This window comes from Zingiber officinale, chromosome 1B, assembly GCF_018446385.1.
Source record: "Zingiber officinale cultivar Zhangliang chromosome 1B, Zo_v1.1, whole genome shotgun sequence".
Taxonomy (NCBI): Eukaryota; Viridiplantae; Streptophyta; class Magnoliopsida; order Zingiberales; family Zingiberaceae; genus Zingiber; species Zingiber officinale.
This window is the reverse complement of record NC_055986.1, coordinates 105032980-105048544: the sequence shown is the minus strand read 5'-3', so window position 1 is coordinate 105048544 and position 15565 is coordinate 105032980. Positions and strand designations below refer to the sequence as shown.

Here is a 15565-nt window from a genome sequence, read left to right as displayed (position 1 = left end):
ATGCCCTTGAATTTAGAGATATTTTTGAAATAAAATCATGAAAAAGATGTTTATTTTATTTTATATTTTTAGAAAAAATGTTAAAATGATATTTCTATTAATTTGAGAGACTTTTTTTTTTTAAAAAAAATCCCTTAAAATTAATTCCTTTTCTTCTCCGTTTCATCTTTCACAGTAAACAGGATGATTTAAGATAAAAGGCCTTAGTTGACGGTCGCTTTCGTACTCTTGGGCCTCCGTGACCTTGTGAAACGCACTGGTTAAGCTCGCCGCTCGCTCCTCGTCGAGCTGGAGCCGGCCGGTTGATGGCGACCTAGGGCTCCTCCTTTGCCAATCCCAGTCGCGGAGGGTGTTCTCTTTCCATTCGGCCTCCGCCGGTTGTTCCCAAACGGATATAAGACCTTTCTTCTCCAACCTCTTCTCTCATGGCGGACAATCGGGTACTCATAACTCCATCGCAAAACTCCCCGGGACACGTTTCTTGATGCTTTTTTTTTTGTTCGATAAACAAGTTAATGCATTTCTTGAAAGCTTGCATGCTTAAGGTTTTTCGCCAATAGATCAAGGAGTCAATCCAGTTTGCTCTCTACTTCCCATGGAATCTTTATATTTTTATCCTAATCCTTCAGGACCTCGTACTTTCAGTTTATCAATTCACTAACAGTTCATTAAGGATCTGTCATTTGCATTGAACTTATATAATGTCCTAATTATGGTTAGCCAACTTGCATGCTTGTGCACTACTTTTGTTAGTTGGAAGCCAGATCGAAACTGTACATTGCTATGACTTCTGGAATTGGTATTATCATTCATTCTTGGTTTTTTTTGTTCTTATAGATGCTTTGTAGATATTCTTGGTCAATGCATCATAATCGGCCAAATCATTTCCAATTAAAATTTCATCTTATCACTAATTATTGTAAATGGGACTTAAGTTACAACTGTAAGATGTACTCTGATTGTTGCTGATCTGCTTCAATATGTTAATCACAAATAAGTCCTGTAAATAGAGCTTGCATGTTTCAGGTGAAGACTGGTATCTTAGTTCCACTTACGAGGAATCTTGTTGCAGACAGTACAATTTCCAATATAGCAATTTTTGAAGGTGATAATGTCATTGGCCGTAGTAATCTCCTTGAGCCTGACAAGCGAGTCAGTCGGAAGCATATTACTTTGCAAGTTTCTGCTGACAGCTCCACCAAAATTGTTGTGGTTTGTATGCACATAGACAATATTCAGATTATCAATAACAATTTTGCGCTTTCTAGTTTTAATGTTATATTGGAGCTGCCAATTATACGCATTGTTTATAATGCTTTTATTTTAGCGAAAAGGAGGAAACTTTCTGTGACAGCAAATATAGACTTTGACCTGGAAATCAAGGCCAAGACATTTGATCAATCTTCCAACATCAAAATTTTCTATTGAATTTCTTTCTCTAAAGAGATGGAATGCCCTAACCTCCAGCAATATTGAAATAGACTTAACCTGCCCCGTAGAAGTTTGGTACATTAGCTATGGTATTATTGACATTACTTAGTTATGTACATACAGATGGTTGAGTTGATCTTAATGATCCTTTGTTACAGGATTTTCAAGTTGTATTGCCTGCCTTAAGCTACAATATGCAGCCATGTTCTTCATCTTATAATGAAGATGACTCTTCTGTTATTGTTCATTCACTTTTTTTATGGTGGTTCAATTGGCATCTGGAGCAATCATTGAATGGCTGAACCTGGATAGATAAGCAATTGCCTTGTAGAAAATTGATTATTTAGTCTCATTTCTAGCCAGTCATATGAACCTTAAAATATAAGCAATGATAGTTGATGAGCAAGTTACCTCGAGACCAGCCATCAAAAACAGCAATAGTTGGCCACGGTCTTGAGCACAAAGTTACCATACCTGTAGGTTCATAGAACAGTTAAAACAGACACGCTTCTTATTTTGCTGATCAAGCAAACATAAGGTACTGCAATGAGTACCATCGATCCTTATATAGGCCCACAGAGTATTTTAACAAAGATATGCCATGTGGCCCCATCTCTGAGCTATCAGGAAACTCCAAATAACTGATGAGCCTTCTCAATAATCAGGACCAAGTGTATCACTAACAAAACTTTATAGTTTTACCTGGTGCCACTGAGGCCTGATCTCCATATCCATGAGTAGGTCTATACCACTGATTCTATGGGCCATCGTATGATTAAATAGGCCTTTTAATCTCTCTAAATTTCACTTCCGTGAGAAATGATCGTTGCAGCATAGACAATTGTCAAGCTTTTCTATGATATGCTAATAGACTTCAGGCCTATATAGGATTTTATTATGACAAACATCATTACAAAAATCATTGATTATGAAATTACAAACTTGTAGAAACAGTTCTGAGCTGTAATACCGAAGATATAATTTGCCTCCATTTTCTGTTGGCTTTAATACTTTTATAAGGAATCCTGCATTATTTGGCAAACATCAATACCAAAATCATTGGTTATGAAACTACAAACTAGTAGAAACAATTCCGAGCTGTGATTTTGAAGGTATAAATTTACCTCCCTGTCCTGTTGACTTTAGTAATGTAATCCTCTGTATCTGTGTAAAAGATTCTTATCCGTCATTGCTTGTTTATTTCTTATAAGTTCAATAGGACTTGGTTTTTTTATGATTCCTAGGTTAAGGGGTACATTTAAGTTGATTTCTGTCTGTATCAAAATTCAAAATTATTTGCCCTGCAGGAAGGACCAAATCCAATAATTTTGAGATCTGGAGGTCAAAGAAAGAAGGTCTCTTTTCAAGAGAGAGCCAATCTTATTGATGGTGACATTATTGAGCTGATTCCTGGACATTATCTATACAAGCATGTAAAAGGTGGGGATAAACGTATATTGCCTGAAACAAATTCAGGTCTCTTAAGAAAAGAAAAGAGACAAAGTGTCGAGGAGGCTTTAGTAAATAAAAGAATTCGACAAGCTGATACTTGTGAATCTTTTTCAAGTAATTTGCAGGTTCATACTATATTGCTTCGCATCTCTTACATTGGTAACTTTTTTTATGTTTGAGCCTTCCAGGACAGTCCTGTATTTAGTAAAGGGATAACTGTCTATTATACCACATTCTTTGATATTTCAGAATACTTACACAGTGGTGGCATTGCCTGCCTAACCCTATGAGCAGGAATTTACCCTTTCAACAAAATATCATGATTCAGGGCTAATAAACAATTTTTTTGAGAGAATAAGCTTTCTTGGAGCTTAAAAGCTTAAATAGAGATGATTTGTCTGACTTCTTTAATTGAGGGATGTTTCCAATTAATTTTATTTGTAGGTTGATTGCAATGCTTCTTTTATTTGACATTTATATCTCATCATTATTATTGAACCAACATTTTTTTTCACTAAACAAAACATATATCATCAGCGTTAATTGTTTCTACTTTGCTCATTCATAATACCTATTGGTTTGATTGCTCAGGAAAATCTCTTGAAAATAGTTAATTGATTGTTGTTAGGATAATTGATCCTCATCTCAGTGACACAGGTATTTACATCATGTGATGAGGAGGCGATTCGACATTATAGAGTCACAACAAAGACACTACCTTCAACATTCCGACTCATGCAAGTACAATGCGTTCCTGCATGGGCAAATACCTCATCAATTACCATTGGAGATGTCATACAGGTACAATTTATTGATTTTTTTTTCTTCTATTATCTCTGACATATTTGCTCTAACATCTGTTCTGCTTTTTTATATTCATGTAACGAAAATGCTAGGCTTTAAGCTGACAGTAGTTTGGTGTGAGACATTAATGTGGTCTATTATTTTATTTTCTAGATTCTTTATTTTGACACAGACATAATATGAGAAGAGAAATAGAGAGAAGGATATCAAAGGAATCCATCACATGAATACACAACAACAACAACCAAGCCTTTTCCCACTAGGTGGGGTCGGCTGTATGAATGCTTTTACGCCATTGAGCTCTATTTCCTATTATATCATCATCTATATTTAAATAAATTTTATCTTGTTTTTGTTGAAACGCGTTGGCCGGCTAGAAGGGGGGGGGGGGGGGTTAAATAACCCTGCAAAAATAAAAACAAACTACCCTTCTCGGACTTTTAAAGTAACATATTAATTAAAGAAATAACTAAAAAGGTAGAGGCACCAGACTTTTGACTTGGTTACAACTGGGGAGGTTGGTAATCCAAGGAATGAACCGTACTAGTATCTCCTTCAGGCGGAGAAACCTCTTATAGCAATGACGTACAAAAAAAATAGAAGCTATACTAAAAATGGAAGCGCATAAGTGTTGGTTTGCTAATTGCTTGAGTTAATGACAAGCTTCTGGACCAAGGCTGTATTTATAGCCTTGGTCGGGGTGCCTGGAGGGTTCCAAGCGCTTGGGAGGGGATAAAATTTTATCTCCTTCGCAACGGATCGTGGTAAAACGCGAACCGGTCAAAAATCGAGTTCCAGGCGCCTGGAATCGCACCGGGCGCTCGGACCACTAAAGTCAATCTAGTTGACTTTTAGTCCGGGCCCTCTGCTCCGGTGCTGCTCGCCTCGGTCCGAGTCTTTCGCTCCGGCTCCGCTCGCTTGGGTGACTTCATTCAACCGAAATAAGGCTCACCCGAACTCAATTTCGGCCTTCTCGAGCAACCTTCCGCTCCGGCTTCTCGTCCTTCGGAAACGTTGCGCGTCTCCTTCTCGTCCTTCAGAAACGCTGCCCGTCTCCTTCTCATCCGCTAGGGTACTCTTCCGTAGCACCTCGTACCTCAGACACACCGAGCCCGTCGGCTCTCTACCGTGCCGTCCTTTACGCTAGCTGCGTCTTTTACTCGACTCCCTGTACTCCTAATCTCCTGCACACTTAAACACAAGGTTAAAACACCACAGGACCTAACTTAACTTGTTGATCACATCAAAATAATCTTGGGATTCCAACAATCTCCCCTTTTTTGATGTGAGCAACCTAAGTTAAGTTAGGGTAAATAGACATAAAAGAAAAACACATAATATTACAATAAAGTACAAAAAGATAGAAAATTGTAGTCTACCTCCCCCTAAACTTATATTTTTCCTTCTCCCCCTTTGATCACAAAAAAAATTGGGGTTCTAAGAAAACTCTAAGGGAATAATTTGGAAAACTTTGAAAAATTATTTCGATATTATTAAAAATTTGCAATAATTTTAAAAAAATTCTAAGTAAGAATTCTTTAAGTAAAAGAAAATTCCAAGTTAGAGAATTTTGCAAGTAATTTATTTTTGAAAACAAGTAAAAAAAATTCAAAAAAAATTCTAACCCTAGTCAATTTAACAAAATATTTTTTGAGAAATTTCCACGATGTTTAAAAAACTTTTTAAAGCATTATCTAATTTTAATTTTAATGCTTTATCAGAAAGTTAATTAAACATTTTATTTCAATATTTTGGCTTCCAGGCAATGGTGAGGCACTAAACCTTCTTGGTTATTGGAGCAACAACCACTTTCTTAGACAAAGCCTCATAAAGAAATTAGTTGTTTAATTTTCTTGCTGAAAGCGCAAAGTCTAATTTAAATTTAGGTTAAACAAGACTTTGGAACCCAATATAGGTTCCAACCAACTGGATTAACTAAGAATTTCTAAGGGACATACTTCTTTGAAATATTCCTAATTTGTCCCTTGTGAAATCTATACTACCAATTTAGATTGTTGTATTTTCTAAAATTTGTATTTGATGAACATGTATGATTTTTCAAGTTATCTACTTGTCTTTTCAAATTTACATTTTCTAATTTTACTTTGTCTAATTCTTCTAATGGACAAGATTTAGCTAGAATTACTTTTAAATTTTTAATCTCTTTTTCTAACTTATAGAAATCCTTAGTTAATAATTTAACAAACTTAAATAATTTATCTGGAGGAAGATATCGTACCTGACTTACCTTGTCAATCTCATTATCCGTGTCTCCCCTTGAACTGTTGCTCTCTTCCGACGTAGCTCCCCCTTCATCGATGTTCTTGATGCTCATTTCGAACGAGCTTGAATCGTAGTCCTCGTTTTGATGACTTGCCATTAATGCAAGTCCAGAGAAGGTCTGGACTTCCGATTCGGACGACGTATCGTCCTACGTCGCCTTCAGAATCTTGTGCTTATTCTTTTGGGCATGCTTCTTTCCTTTGTCCTTGTTTCTTAGCTTAGGGCAGTTATCCTTGGCGTGCTCTTCTTCGTGCAGTGGTAACAGCGGATCGTCCTTTTCTTTCTACTCTGCGGATGGTTAGTTTTCCTAGATTTACATAATTTCTTAAAACGCCTTACCATCATTACTATTTCTTCATCGTCGAGAGAGGATTCTATGCCTTTAGGGCGATGTTGTGCTTCGGCTCCTTCGTACCTACACATCTCAATTCATGCACTTCAAATGTGAAAAATAATTCTTCTAAAGAAGTAGTTTCTAAGTCCTTAGATATATAAAAAGCATCTACTAGTGATGCTCATTTATTATTTTTAGGAAAAGAATTGAGTGCGTACCTTAGCGAATCTCGATTACTTACCTTTTCTCCGAGATTCAAAAGTTCGGTGATAAGCTCCTTAATTCTCGAGTGCAGATGCGCAACTGTTTCGTCTTCTTCAAGTCTCAAGCTGGTGAGCTGGTTGCGAAATAAATCCCGTCTTGCGAGCTTGGCTTCGGACGTCCCTTCGTGCAGCTCAAGGAACTTTTCCTACAGTTTCTTTGCTGAGTCGTAGTTGCCGATTCAGTTGACTTCTTGTGGCGGAAGGACGCTCAGCAGATGGAATTCTGCTTTACCGTTTGCCACGTAGTCGGCTTGCTCCTTTTTCGCCCACTGGTATTTTTCTTTGTCCTCCGGTACTACAAAACCGAATTCCATAATTAAGAGTAAATCAAAGTCAGTTTTGAAAAATACCTGCATTCGCTTTTTCCAACTAGCGAATTTACCTTCGAACTTTGGCGGGTATATGCTTGGTTCGACCATTGATTCGGTGCTTCGGTCGGCGGTTAGTCCTCCTGAAGCGTCCTGGCTCTGATACCACTTGTTGGAACGCGTTGGCCAGCTAGACGGGGGGTTGAATAACCCTGCAAAAATAAAAACAAACTACCATTCTCGGACTTTTAAAGTAACACTTGCATTAATTAAAGAAATAACTAGAAAGGTAGAGGCACCAGACTTTTGACTTGGTTACAATCGGGGAGGTTTGTTAATCCAAGGAATGAACCGCACTAGTATCTCCTTCAGGTGGAGAAGCCTCTTACAACAATGACGTACAAAAAAATAGAAGCTATACTAAAAATGGAAGCGCACAAGTGTTGGTTTGCTAATTGCTTGAGTTAATGAAAAGCTTTTGGTTGGACCAAGGCTGTATTTATAGCATTGGTCGGGGCGCCTGGAGGGTTCCAGACGCTTGGGAGGAGATAAAATTTTACCCCCTTCGCAACGGATCGCGATCAAACGCGATCCGATAAAAAATCAGGTTCCGGGCGCCCGGAATGGGTCCAGGTGCCCGGACCACTAAAGTCAACCTAGTTGACTTTTAGTTCGGGCCCTCTGCTCCGGTGCTGCTCGCCTCGGTCCGGGTCTTTCGCTCCGGCTCCGCTCGCTTAGGTGACTTCATTCAATCGAAATAAGGCTCACTTGAATCCAATTTCGGCCTTCTCGAGCAACCTTCCGCTCCAGCTTCTCGTCCCTCGGAAAAGCTGCGCGTTTTCTTCTCGTCCGCCAGCGTACTCTTCCGCAGCACCTCGTACCTCAGACGCACCGAGCCCGTCGGCTCTCTCCCGTGTCGTCCTTCATGCTAGCTGCGTCTTTTAAAATAAACCAAGACAAGCTTAAGCACTCATTTCAAAAGCTTGGTTCATTTTAAGTTCGGCTTGGCTCAGCTTGGTTACCTTATCAAACAAGCTTGAACACCCCAAAACTCGGCTCGGCTCGGCTTGTTTACAACCCTACACATAAAACACTCGACGCTCCCCTCCATTTCACCCATCCTACCTGTATTCTATGTAAGACATCTCTCTCAATCCCTCAATCGTTTTGCAAAAATGATCCTAAATATTTAAATCTCTCGGTTCCGGGCAACTCGTCCTCTCTTATCTTAACAATTGTTTCATTACTTCTAATATTGCTAAATTTAAATTCCATATATTCTGTCTTTAATCTACTAAACTTAAAATCTTTCCCTTCTAGTGTTTCCTTCCAAGATTCTAGTTTAGCATTTACTCCTTCACATAAAATATGTACCAAAATAATATCATCTGCAAACAACATGCACCACGGTACTGTGTCTTGAATGTGCGCAGTGAGTTCGTCCATAATTAGTGTAAAAAAATAGGGACTTAGAGTTGATCCTTGATGTAACCCTATCTTTATTGGAAATGCTTTAGTTACTCTGCCTGAAGTCTTCACTCTGGTCGTTACATCCTCATACATATCCTTAATTAGTTCAATATATGTTACGCTAACACCTCTCTTTTCTAAACTCCGCCCATGACGACCGGTCATGGCCGGTCCCAAGCCCGGATAAAGGAGGAGGGTTGCGTTAGGTTGCCAGCCAGCGTCAAAACTATGACAAATATTCAATGAATGGATTCATCACATGAATATGTTTGAAAAAACAACTCCTTATTTTATTTTTGAATTTCAAACACTTTTTGTGATCTATGGAGATATCATAATTGAAGAAAATCACTGACAAAAATCTTGAAAGTAATTGATGCATATTAGTTGGTGCTGGAAATAGAACACCAATCATGAATTTATAAAGGTGCACGGTTAAATGGATGTCTAAAATTCTGACCAAAAAGAGAACTTCGATAATTATATGAGATGAATATATATGTATTGTAATAGATATTACCAATTTGTAAAGTTTGCAATTTCAAACATCAAAATGCATGACATGCTACTTTTGTTAGATTTTACATAACTGTATGATTATTTATTTTTTTGTCTTAAGCTAGCATGCTTTCGTTGAGTCAAAAGGAATACTTCTTATATTATATGTAAGGTTACATAAAGAGTTTAACCTTGTGATGTTCAATACTTTGCAGGGGAATGCACTTGTTGCTATTCTTTCAAATTACATGGTGGACATAGATTGGTTGGTATCTGGTATCTTCTGGAACTCTAGTTGCCTGAATTTATTTGCTTCTCATTGAATATATTGTCTCTTGCTCTTTGGTTTGTTAACATAAACATGCTTAGCCAATTATTTATAAAATTGTTTACAAAATGGTAATTATATTTTCTTATGCTTAGCATGCCCAAATTTGAGGAAGATCCCTCATGTCCTTGTTGTGCATGGTGAAAGTGCTGGTTCAGAGGACCATTTTAAGGTATATGTATGTATGATGTATATATGTCCTGGCTATAGTGGTTATGCATTATTGTTTCAGATCTTGATTTCATGCATAATTGATATCTGTTAATGTCTGGTACAACAGAAGGTCAAACTTGCTAATTGGGTCTTTCATAAACCTTCACTTCCTATTGCATATGGAACACACCATTCAAAAGCTATGCTTCTTGTATATCCCAAAGGAGTGCGTGTTGTTGTGCACACTGCAAATTTGATCCATGTTGATTGGAATAACAAAACCCAGGGCTTATGGATGCAAGACTTCCCTTGGAAGGGCAACGATCAGTGCATGGATTCTCTCTTTGAAAATGACTTGGTTGATTATCTCAAAGCACTTAAGGTACAGTAGTGATGGCTGTTTGCTAATGGTAATAATTTGTAAGTTCTTGTGGTGTTTCATGTGTGGTTATGTATGCTTGATGCAAAGGAAATTCTTGAAATGGCCTTGTCCCCATGAAAGACTGATAAAAGACAGATGTGCATTTTAGCAATTTTTTCTTTTGCTCCATAACTTTCATATCAGCTCAACTATTCCTAGTGTTGTTACATTTCCAATATGCTTTGATCTTCTTAGGATTTTATGCAGTGGTTTTCCTTTTTATGGTTCTGACAGAGTTTATGATACTCTAAAGTGGTATTTTCAAGCTTAAATGGTGTTCCTAGATTGGTTAAGTAAAATTGGGATGCCTATCATAAATTATGCTGCCTCTGGCAGTAGTAAGATTAAGTAATGTGCTTTGTTCAGCTTTAAAAAAAAAATGAAATCTAACTTGATTGCCTTTGGAACAAACTTTCAGTTGCCTGAATTTACTGCCAAGCTACCCCCAATCGGAAATGTCAACATCAATGCTTCTTTCTTTAAGAAGTTTGACTATAGCAGCGCAATGGTATTTTCTTATCCTTTTGTCCATGGCTTTAATGTTTCTGATTGTTTTTTGTCTGTACGCTTAGTTTGATTAGAGAAATTACATTATGCAGTTCAACGCACATTATGTTCTGTTATTGTTATTGTATTGTAATTAGATTTATTTTATTTTTTTATTTCCTCAGTTTGATTTCTTCCTTCTCCTAGAACCCTATCACCTCTTATTTGAAGAGTAATTGTAAAGACATAAGGTGACATGAACAATACTTTTTCTGGCAATTTCTGTTTAAATCTTAAATAGGTTTTTGGCCTTTTTCTACATACATTTGCCTTTCTATGTATTAACAATGCAGTACTGCAATTTTTATATTTAACTTCATTTGTTATATGAACAGGTTAGGTTAATTGCCTCAGTTCCTGGATATCATACAGCTTCCAATTTGAAGAAGTGGGGGCATATGAAGTTGCGGAGTGTTCTTGAAAACTGTGTATTTGACAAAGAATTTTGTAAATCCCCTCTTGTATATCAGGTGATAATAATTTTTCTTTCTAGCTTTAGTTGATGTATTTTGTTAAATGCTTTTTTTAAGGACTATGTTTGCTTCTGTTAGTTAATAGGCATGCTATGTTAATTGACTATTTTGTTCTTGTTGCAATGGTGATACTTTTTGGACATATAGTTTTGTCAATAACTGATAAACCATGTCAAATCTTGTAGGTTAAAATTTTGACATTCAAGTGGAATATAACATCTTTACTTTGTAAATTTGAGATATTTGTAAACAACCCACCAGATTTACTAAAATATCATGATTAGATAAGTTTTTTCTTTATTGTGTGACATCCTAGCCATGCCCCATGTATTTGATAACAATTGCATTTATAGTCCGCATTTTTCTAACTGATAGAAACATTGGAATGTGATTACCAGATGCTGCTTACTAAACCTGGACTACAGTTTGCCTTGGTGTATCAATAGATGTAATTTTTATACCGGTTAATGTTCAGTGGTGGAAGTAAATGTAACCAGTATAGATTGGTAGAAATGGCCTCTTCAGCTTGTCGTTGTGTAGCAGATGTAACTTTTATACTGGTTGGATGTTCAATGTTGGAAAGTTTGGTTCAATTAAATGTAACCAGTATAGGTTGGTAGGGTACTGTCTCCAGTTCACTTTGAACCCACATATCTAGTTCCAGGCATAGAGTTGGATAATAAGCCCAATTTTTTGGAAGAATTAGATCGACTTTATTATGTCGTAATCCCAACTGAACCTAACCAATTAAAAAATTGAACCGAACCAAACTTTTCAGTTATTTTTCCTGTTAAACCAAAGAATTGGTGCCACATTAGGTTGAAGTAAATGTATCCTTTCAACACTGCTTGTGCTAAATTTAGTGCATTACTCAGTATCCGGCTGCATTTGTATATTAAATTTGGTGTATAGTGGAAAACAATTACAGATGTCATAATTGTAGCATCATCTTTTTTTGTGCCAATACAATGCTTCGCCTCCCCTGTATTCAGAGGTTTAATTATTTTCTCTTGTAAGCTTGGGTTGATTTAAAGATATGTTGTATTTGAATGATTAGGCCAACAAGGCCATCCTAATTGAGTTGCAGTCATCATTAATCAGAATGTCATGCATGTTGTTATTTTGATCATGTATTTTGTTTTGTCATTATCTGTGTAGAACTGTATATTCTTTTTTTTTTAAAAAAGAAAAGAAATCAATGAAAGTCCTGCCTACAACAAGCTATATTAAATCATATTAACGATGCCATGAACCAGCAGTGTCTCCAGTATGATAGTCTAAAAAACCATGCACGGACTCATGATGCAAGAAGAAATCCTTGTGTCCTCTTCCATTCCTATTACTTTTTTTTTATCTTCAATCATTTATCCTAATCAGAAATCCTTGTGGGATTTCTGGTGAATGAGGGAAATATGATGTCTCATTGTTCATTGCAGTTTTCTTCCCTTGGTTCTCTGGATGAAAAATGGCTGTCTGAGCTGGCAGTCTCCATGTCATCAGGCGTTTCTAGTGATAAATCTCCACTGGGCATTGGAAAACCTCTCATAATCTGGCCAACGGTTGAGGATGTTAGATGCTCTATCGAGGTATTGCTACTAAAGCCTATAGGAATATATGTTTCTTTGATACGATGTACTTTTTTCTCCATCATGGTTAATTCTAAAGTTCCACAACAAGCACCCTGGCTTTTTATGGGGAGAAATTTTAGATAATCCATTTCTGCATTGTTGCATTTGGCAGTTTCCATTATCCTTAGATGTTTATAATCATTCATACAATGAAAGATATCAAAGAACTATTTTCTAGTGAACGCTTTTATATTAAGAATGTTAGGATCTAGACCTTAGACCAGAGCGCCAATTACAATTAGCTATTCCATTTGTGTAAGGGCAAAGCTTCTACACAATCCCATTTTTTTGCTGGAAATAAAAATATATTACCAAACTAACAAACACTTGGAAAATTAGGATTCCAGATTTATTTGGGATATACTTGTGACTTGTCTATGTGACATGGTTAGTAATGCAATATGCTAGCCTTTGAGGTTTTCTATGTAACGTCCAAAAAATCCAAAACATCAGATGCAACATGTGCTTTATATTTTTTTTGATGAAAGCAACATGTGCTTTGTAGAGATGGAGTCATAGTCTGGATGTAATCATTGATGCACATCTTAAATTTGATGAAGTCCTTAATTACTCATGTGGATGCCCTACTTTTGTGGGGATTTCAAAGTGCCCTGTTTGCATTAAACTGAAACTAGCCATTAGCTAAATAGATCTGAAGCTAAAATTAAGCATAGATATTTTTTTTTTACTTTTAATAAATACAAGATTCAGTCACGATTAATTTGTTGTTAATTTATTGTTGTTTCATAAATCCAATTGCTTTGTATTTATTAATTTTGGCTATGGATTTAATCTTAACGTCATTTATATGATTCTTGAATATCGATCTCCATGTCCAGGGTTATGCAGCTGGCAATGCAATTCCAAGCCCACAAAAGAATGTAGAGAAAGCTTTTCTCAGAAAATATTGGGCAAGGTGGAAGGCTAATCATGTAGGCCGCTGGTGTGTACATTAGTCACTCTGGACTTTGTCATTTTGAATCAAAATATATATAAATGAAATATTTTCTATGACTGTAGGTGACAAAAAGGTGGCCATTATACATAATAGTGTATTGAGGCATTACCTGGCTATTCGTGAAATTGCTAGATAGAATATATAAAAAATTACGTGTAGTGAACTAGTCTAAACTAAGAAATGCTAATTCTATTGGATGTCCTATTCACCAGAATGTCGCTTCTGTTAAAGACTCTGCATTAATATGTGCAAATAGAATAGGCTGAAGAGATGTATGGAAATCTAAGTGTCTGCTATATTCTGCACTCAAGATCCATTTTGGACTATGGAAGAACTGCAATGATCATTTATCTCATCTAATCCTTGAAACAGTACTTATACTCAAACAGGTCTGAGGAAGTTTGTTTTTTTTTTAAACTTTTTTTGGCACTTGGTGGCTTTACTAACATTACGTAAACAAAATTTGGGGTGGAAAAGTGATCAAGTCATTAATATCCCGCATTGCATCATTCTGAATGGCCTGTTTTTTCACCTCACTAGCAAGCATGTACATTTACTCTATATAAACTTTATGATATATCATTTCAGTAATGTGATTTTTACCTTGCTTGCATGTACTTTGCTGGAACAGTCATGCAATGCCACACATAAAAACATATGCTCGGTACAATGCTCAAAATCTTGCGTAAGCATCACAAAACCATACACATTTAGTCATGTCTTGTCTGTTACCATTTTATCCTTAAGATATACTTCGATTATATGTTGCTTTAAAACCTTGCGACAGATGGTTTCTTCTTACTTCAGCAAATCTAAGCAAAGCTGCTTGGGGTGCATTACAGAAGAACAATTCTCAGCTTATGATACGTTCGTATGAGGTGAACTCCTCATATACTTTGATGATATCATCTGATAATAAAGTCATGCACATGATCAAATAAGTTTCTTGGGGATTACTTCATTGAGTATGCTCCTTCTAACTAGCAACCATCTCTTGTTGTGGTGGTAAAAATGCATAGTTACATGATAACATACAACAAGAAATTGCTTATGTCCATCATCAAAAGACCATAGAAATGCTCAATAGTTTTTTTTGTCAATTCAACATTTTGTTGAACTTCATAATAGGGAGCTAAACTGCCAGAGTTATTCATTCTTTTTTAAAAAAAGGAACTAAATTCACTAAGACATTTAAGGTAAGCAAATTTGTAACTGCTAGTAAATATATTTTGCTCTTCAACCTCTACCTGCCTTTGCCAGCTAAAATTTGGCACTCAATCTTGTAAGAAAGCGGTAAGTGGTATTAAACTTGTTTTTCCCTGCCTCTACCTGCCTTTGCCAGCTAAAATTTGGCACTCAATCTTGTAAGAAAGCGGTAAGTGGTATTAAACTTGTTTTTCCCTGCATGAAAAAAAAATTAATCAAAAGGCAGGTTCTTGTTTCACATTTTCCCCTTATAACGTCTTTATGTGTTTGTCTCTATTTTCAGTTGGGAGTTCTGTTCTTGCCTTCTTCAAAGGCCAATGAGAAAGCTTTTTCTTGTACGGATGACCATGTACTGCAACAGGTAATTCTATCTCGCTAGATGAGAAATATAGTGGTTCGTTACAATTCTTTGAACAAACATCAATTTTATCATAAATCTGTCTATTGTACAGGAGAATTCCAGCTCAGGTTATATGACTGGGGGAGGAAGCGTAAGGTTGGCAACCTTATGCTGGAAGGGAAACAATCCAAACGAATCCTCCAAAGTGATCCAGCTACCCGTTCCATATCAACTCCCACCTCAACCATACGACTCCTCAGGTCAGGAAGTTATTTGCAGCCCCATTTATGGTTTCCTACCTTTTCCATAAAACTGTTAACAATCGAGGACGAACAAACTTATGTTCTTCGTTGTTTCAAAGCAGATGAGCCATGGTCGTGGGACAAGCGATATACAAAAAAGGATGCCTACGGGCAAGTATGGCCACGCCGTGTTCACCTGCATGTGGATCAAGATGGTTGATCCAACTGGAATCGAAAGCAGAGTCGAAAATTTTCAAGTGTGGTGGTAATATTAAAGCAGAGGTTTTCAGTTTATATTGCTGCCTTTTCATTGTAAATAATCATGTATTGTGTTCGCTTAGAATCTATTAGTTAAAAACCAAAATCATACTAATTATAATTGCGAGACAATCATTAATTCATCTCACTATGATGTTTGAAATGGGCT

The 15565-nt window shown here is 36.6% G+C and overlaps 1 protein-coding gene across 1 annotated transcript; it reads left to right on the top strand.

The window, feature by feature from the left end:
* Positions 1–204: 204 nt before the first annotated feature.
* On the top strand, positions 205–15544 carry LOC121970871 (tyrosyl-DNA phosphodiesterase 1-like). The gene is made up of 16 exons (XM_042521870.1): positions 205–440; positions 1027–1212; positions 2739–3008; positions 3541–3684; positions 9059–9119; positions 9267–9343; positions 9452–9706; positions 10164–10253; positions 10627–10761; positions 12201–12350; positions 13232–13335; positions 13982–14035; positions 14138–14228; positions 14840–14917; positions 15009–15156; positions 15261–15544. The coding sequence occupies exons 1-16, from the start codon at positions 426–428 to the stop codon at positions 15356–15358; spliced, it is 1956 nt and encodes a 651-aa protein (XP_042377804.1). The 5' UTR covers positions 205–425; the 3' UTR covers positions 15359–15544.
* Positions 15545–15565: the final 21 nt, after the last annotated feature.

Excerpts from the sequence above, each read along its gene's own strand:
- LOC121970871 (XM_042521870.1), top strand. Across the intron at positions 10,762-12,200 it reads AATCCCCTCTTGTATATCAG|TTTTCTTCCCTTGGTTCTCT; the intron begins GTGATAATAATT and ends TGTTCATTGCAG. Across the intron at positions 14,229-14,839 it reads TTATGATACGTTCGTATGAG|TTGGGAGTTCTGTTCTTGCC; the intron begins GTGAACTCCTCA and ends CTCTATTTTCAG.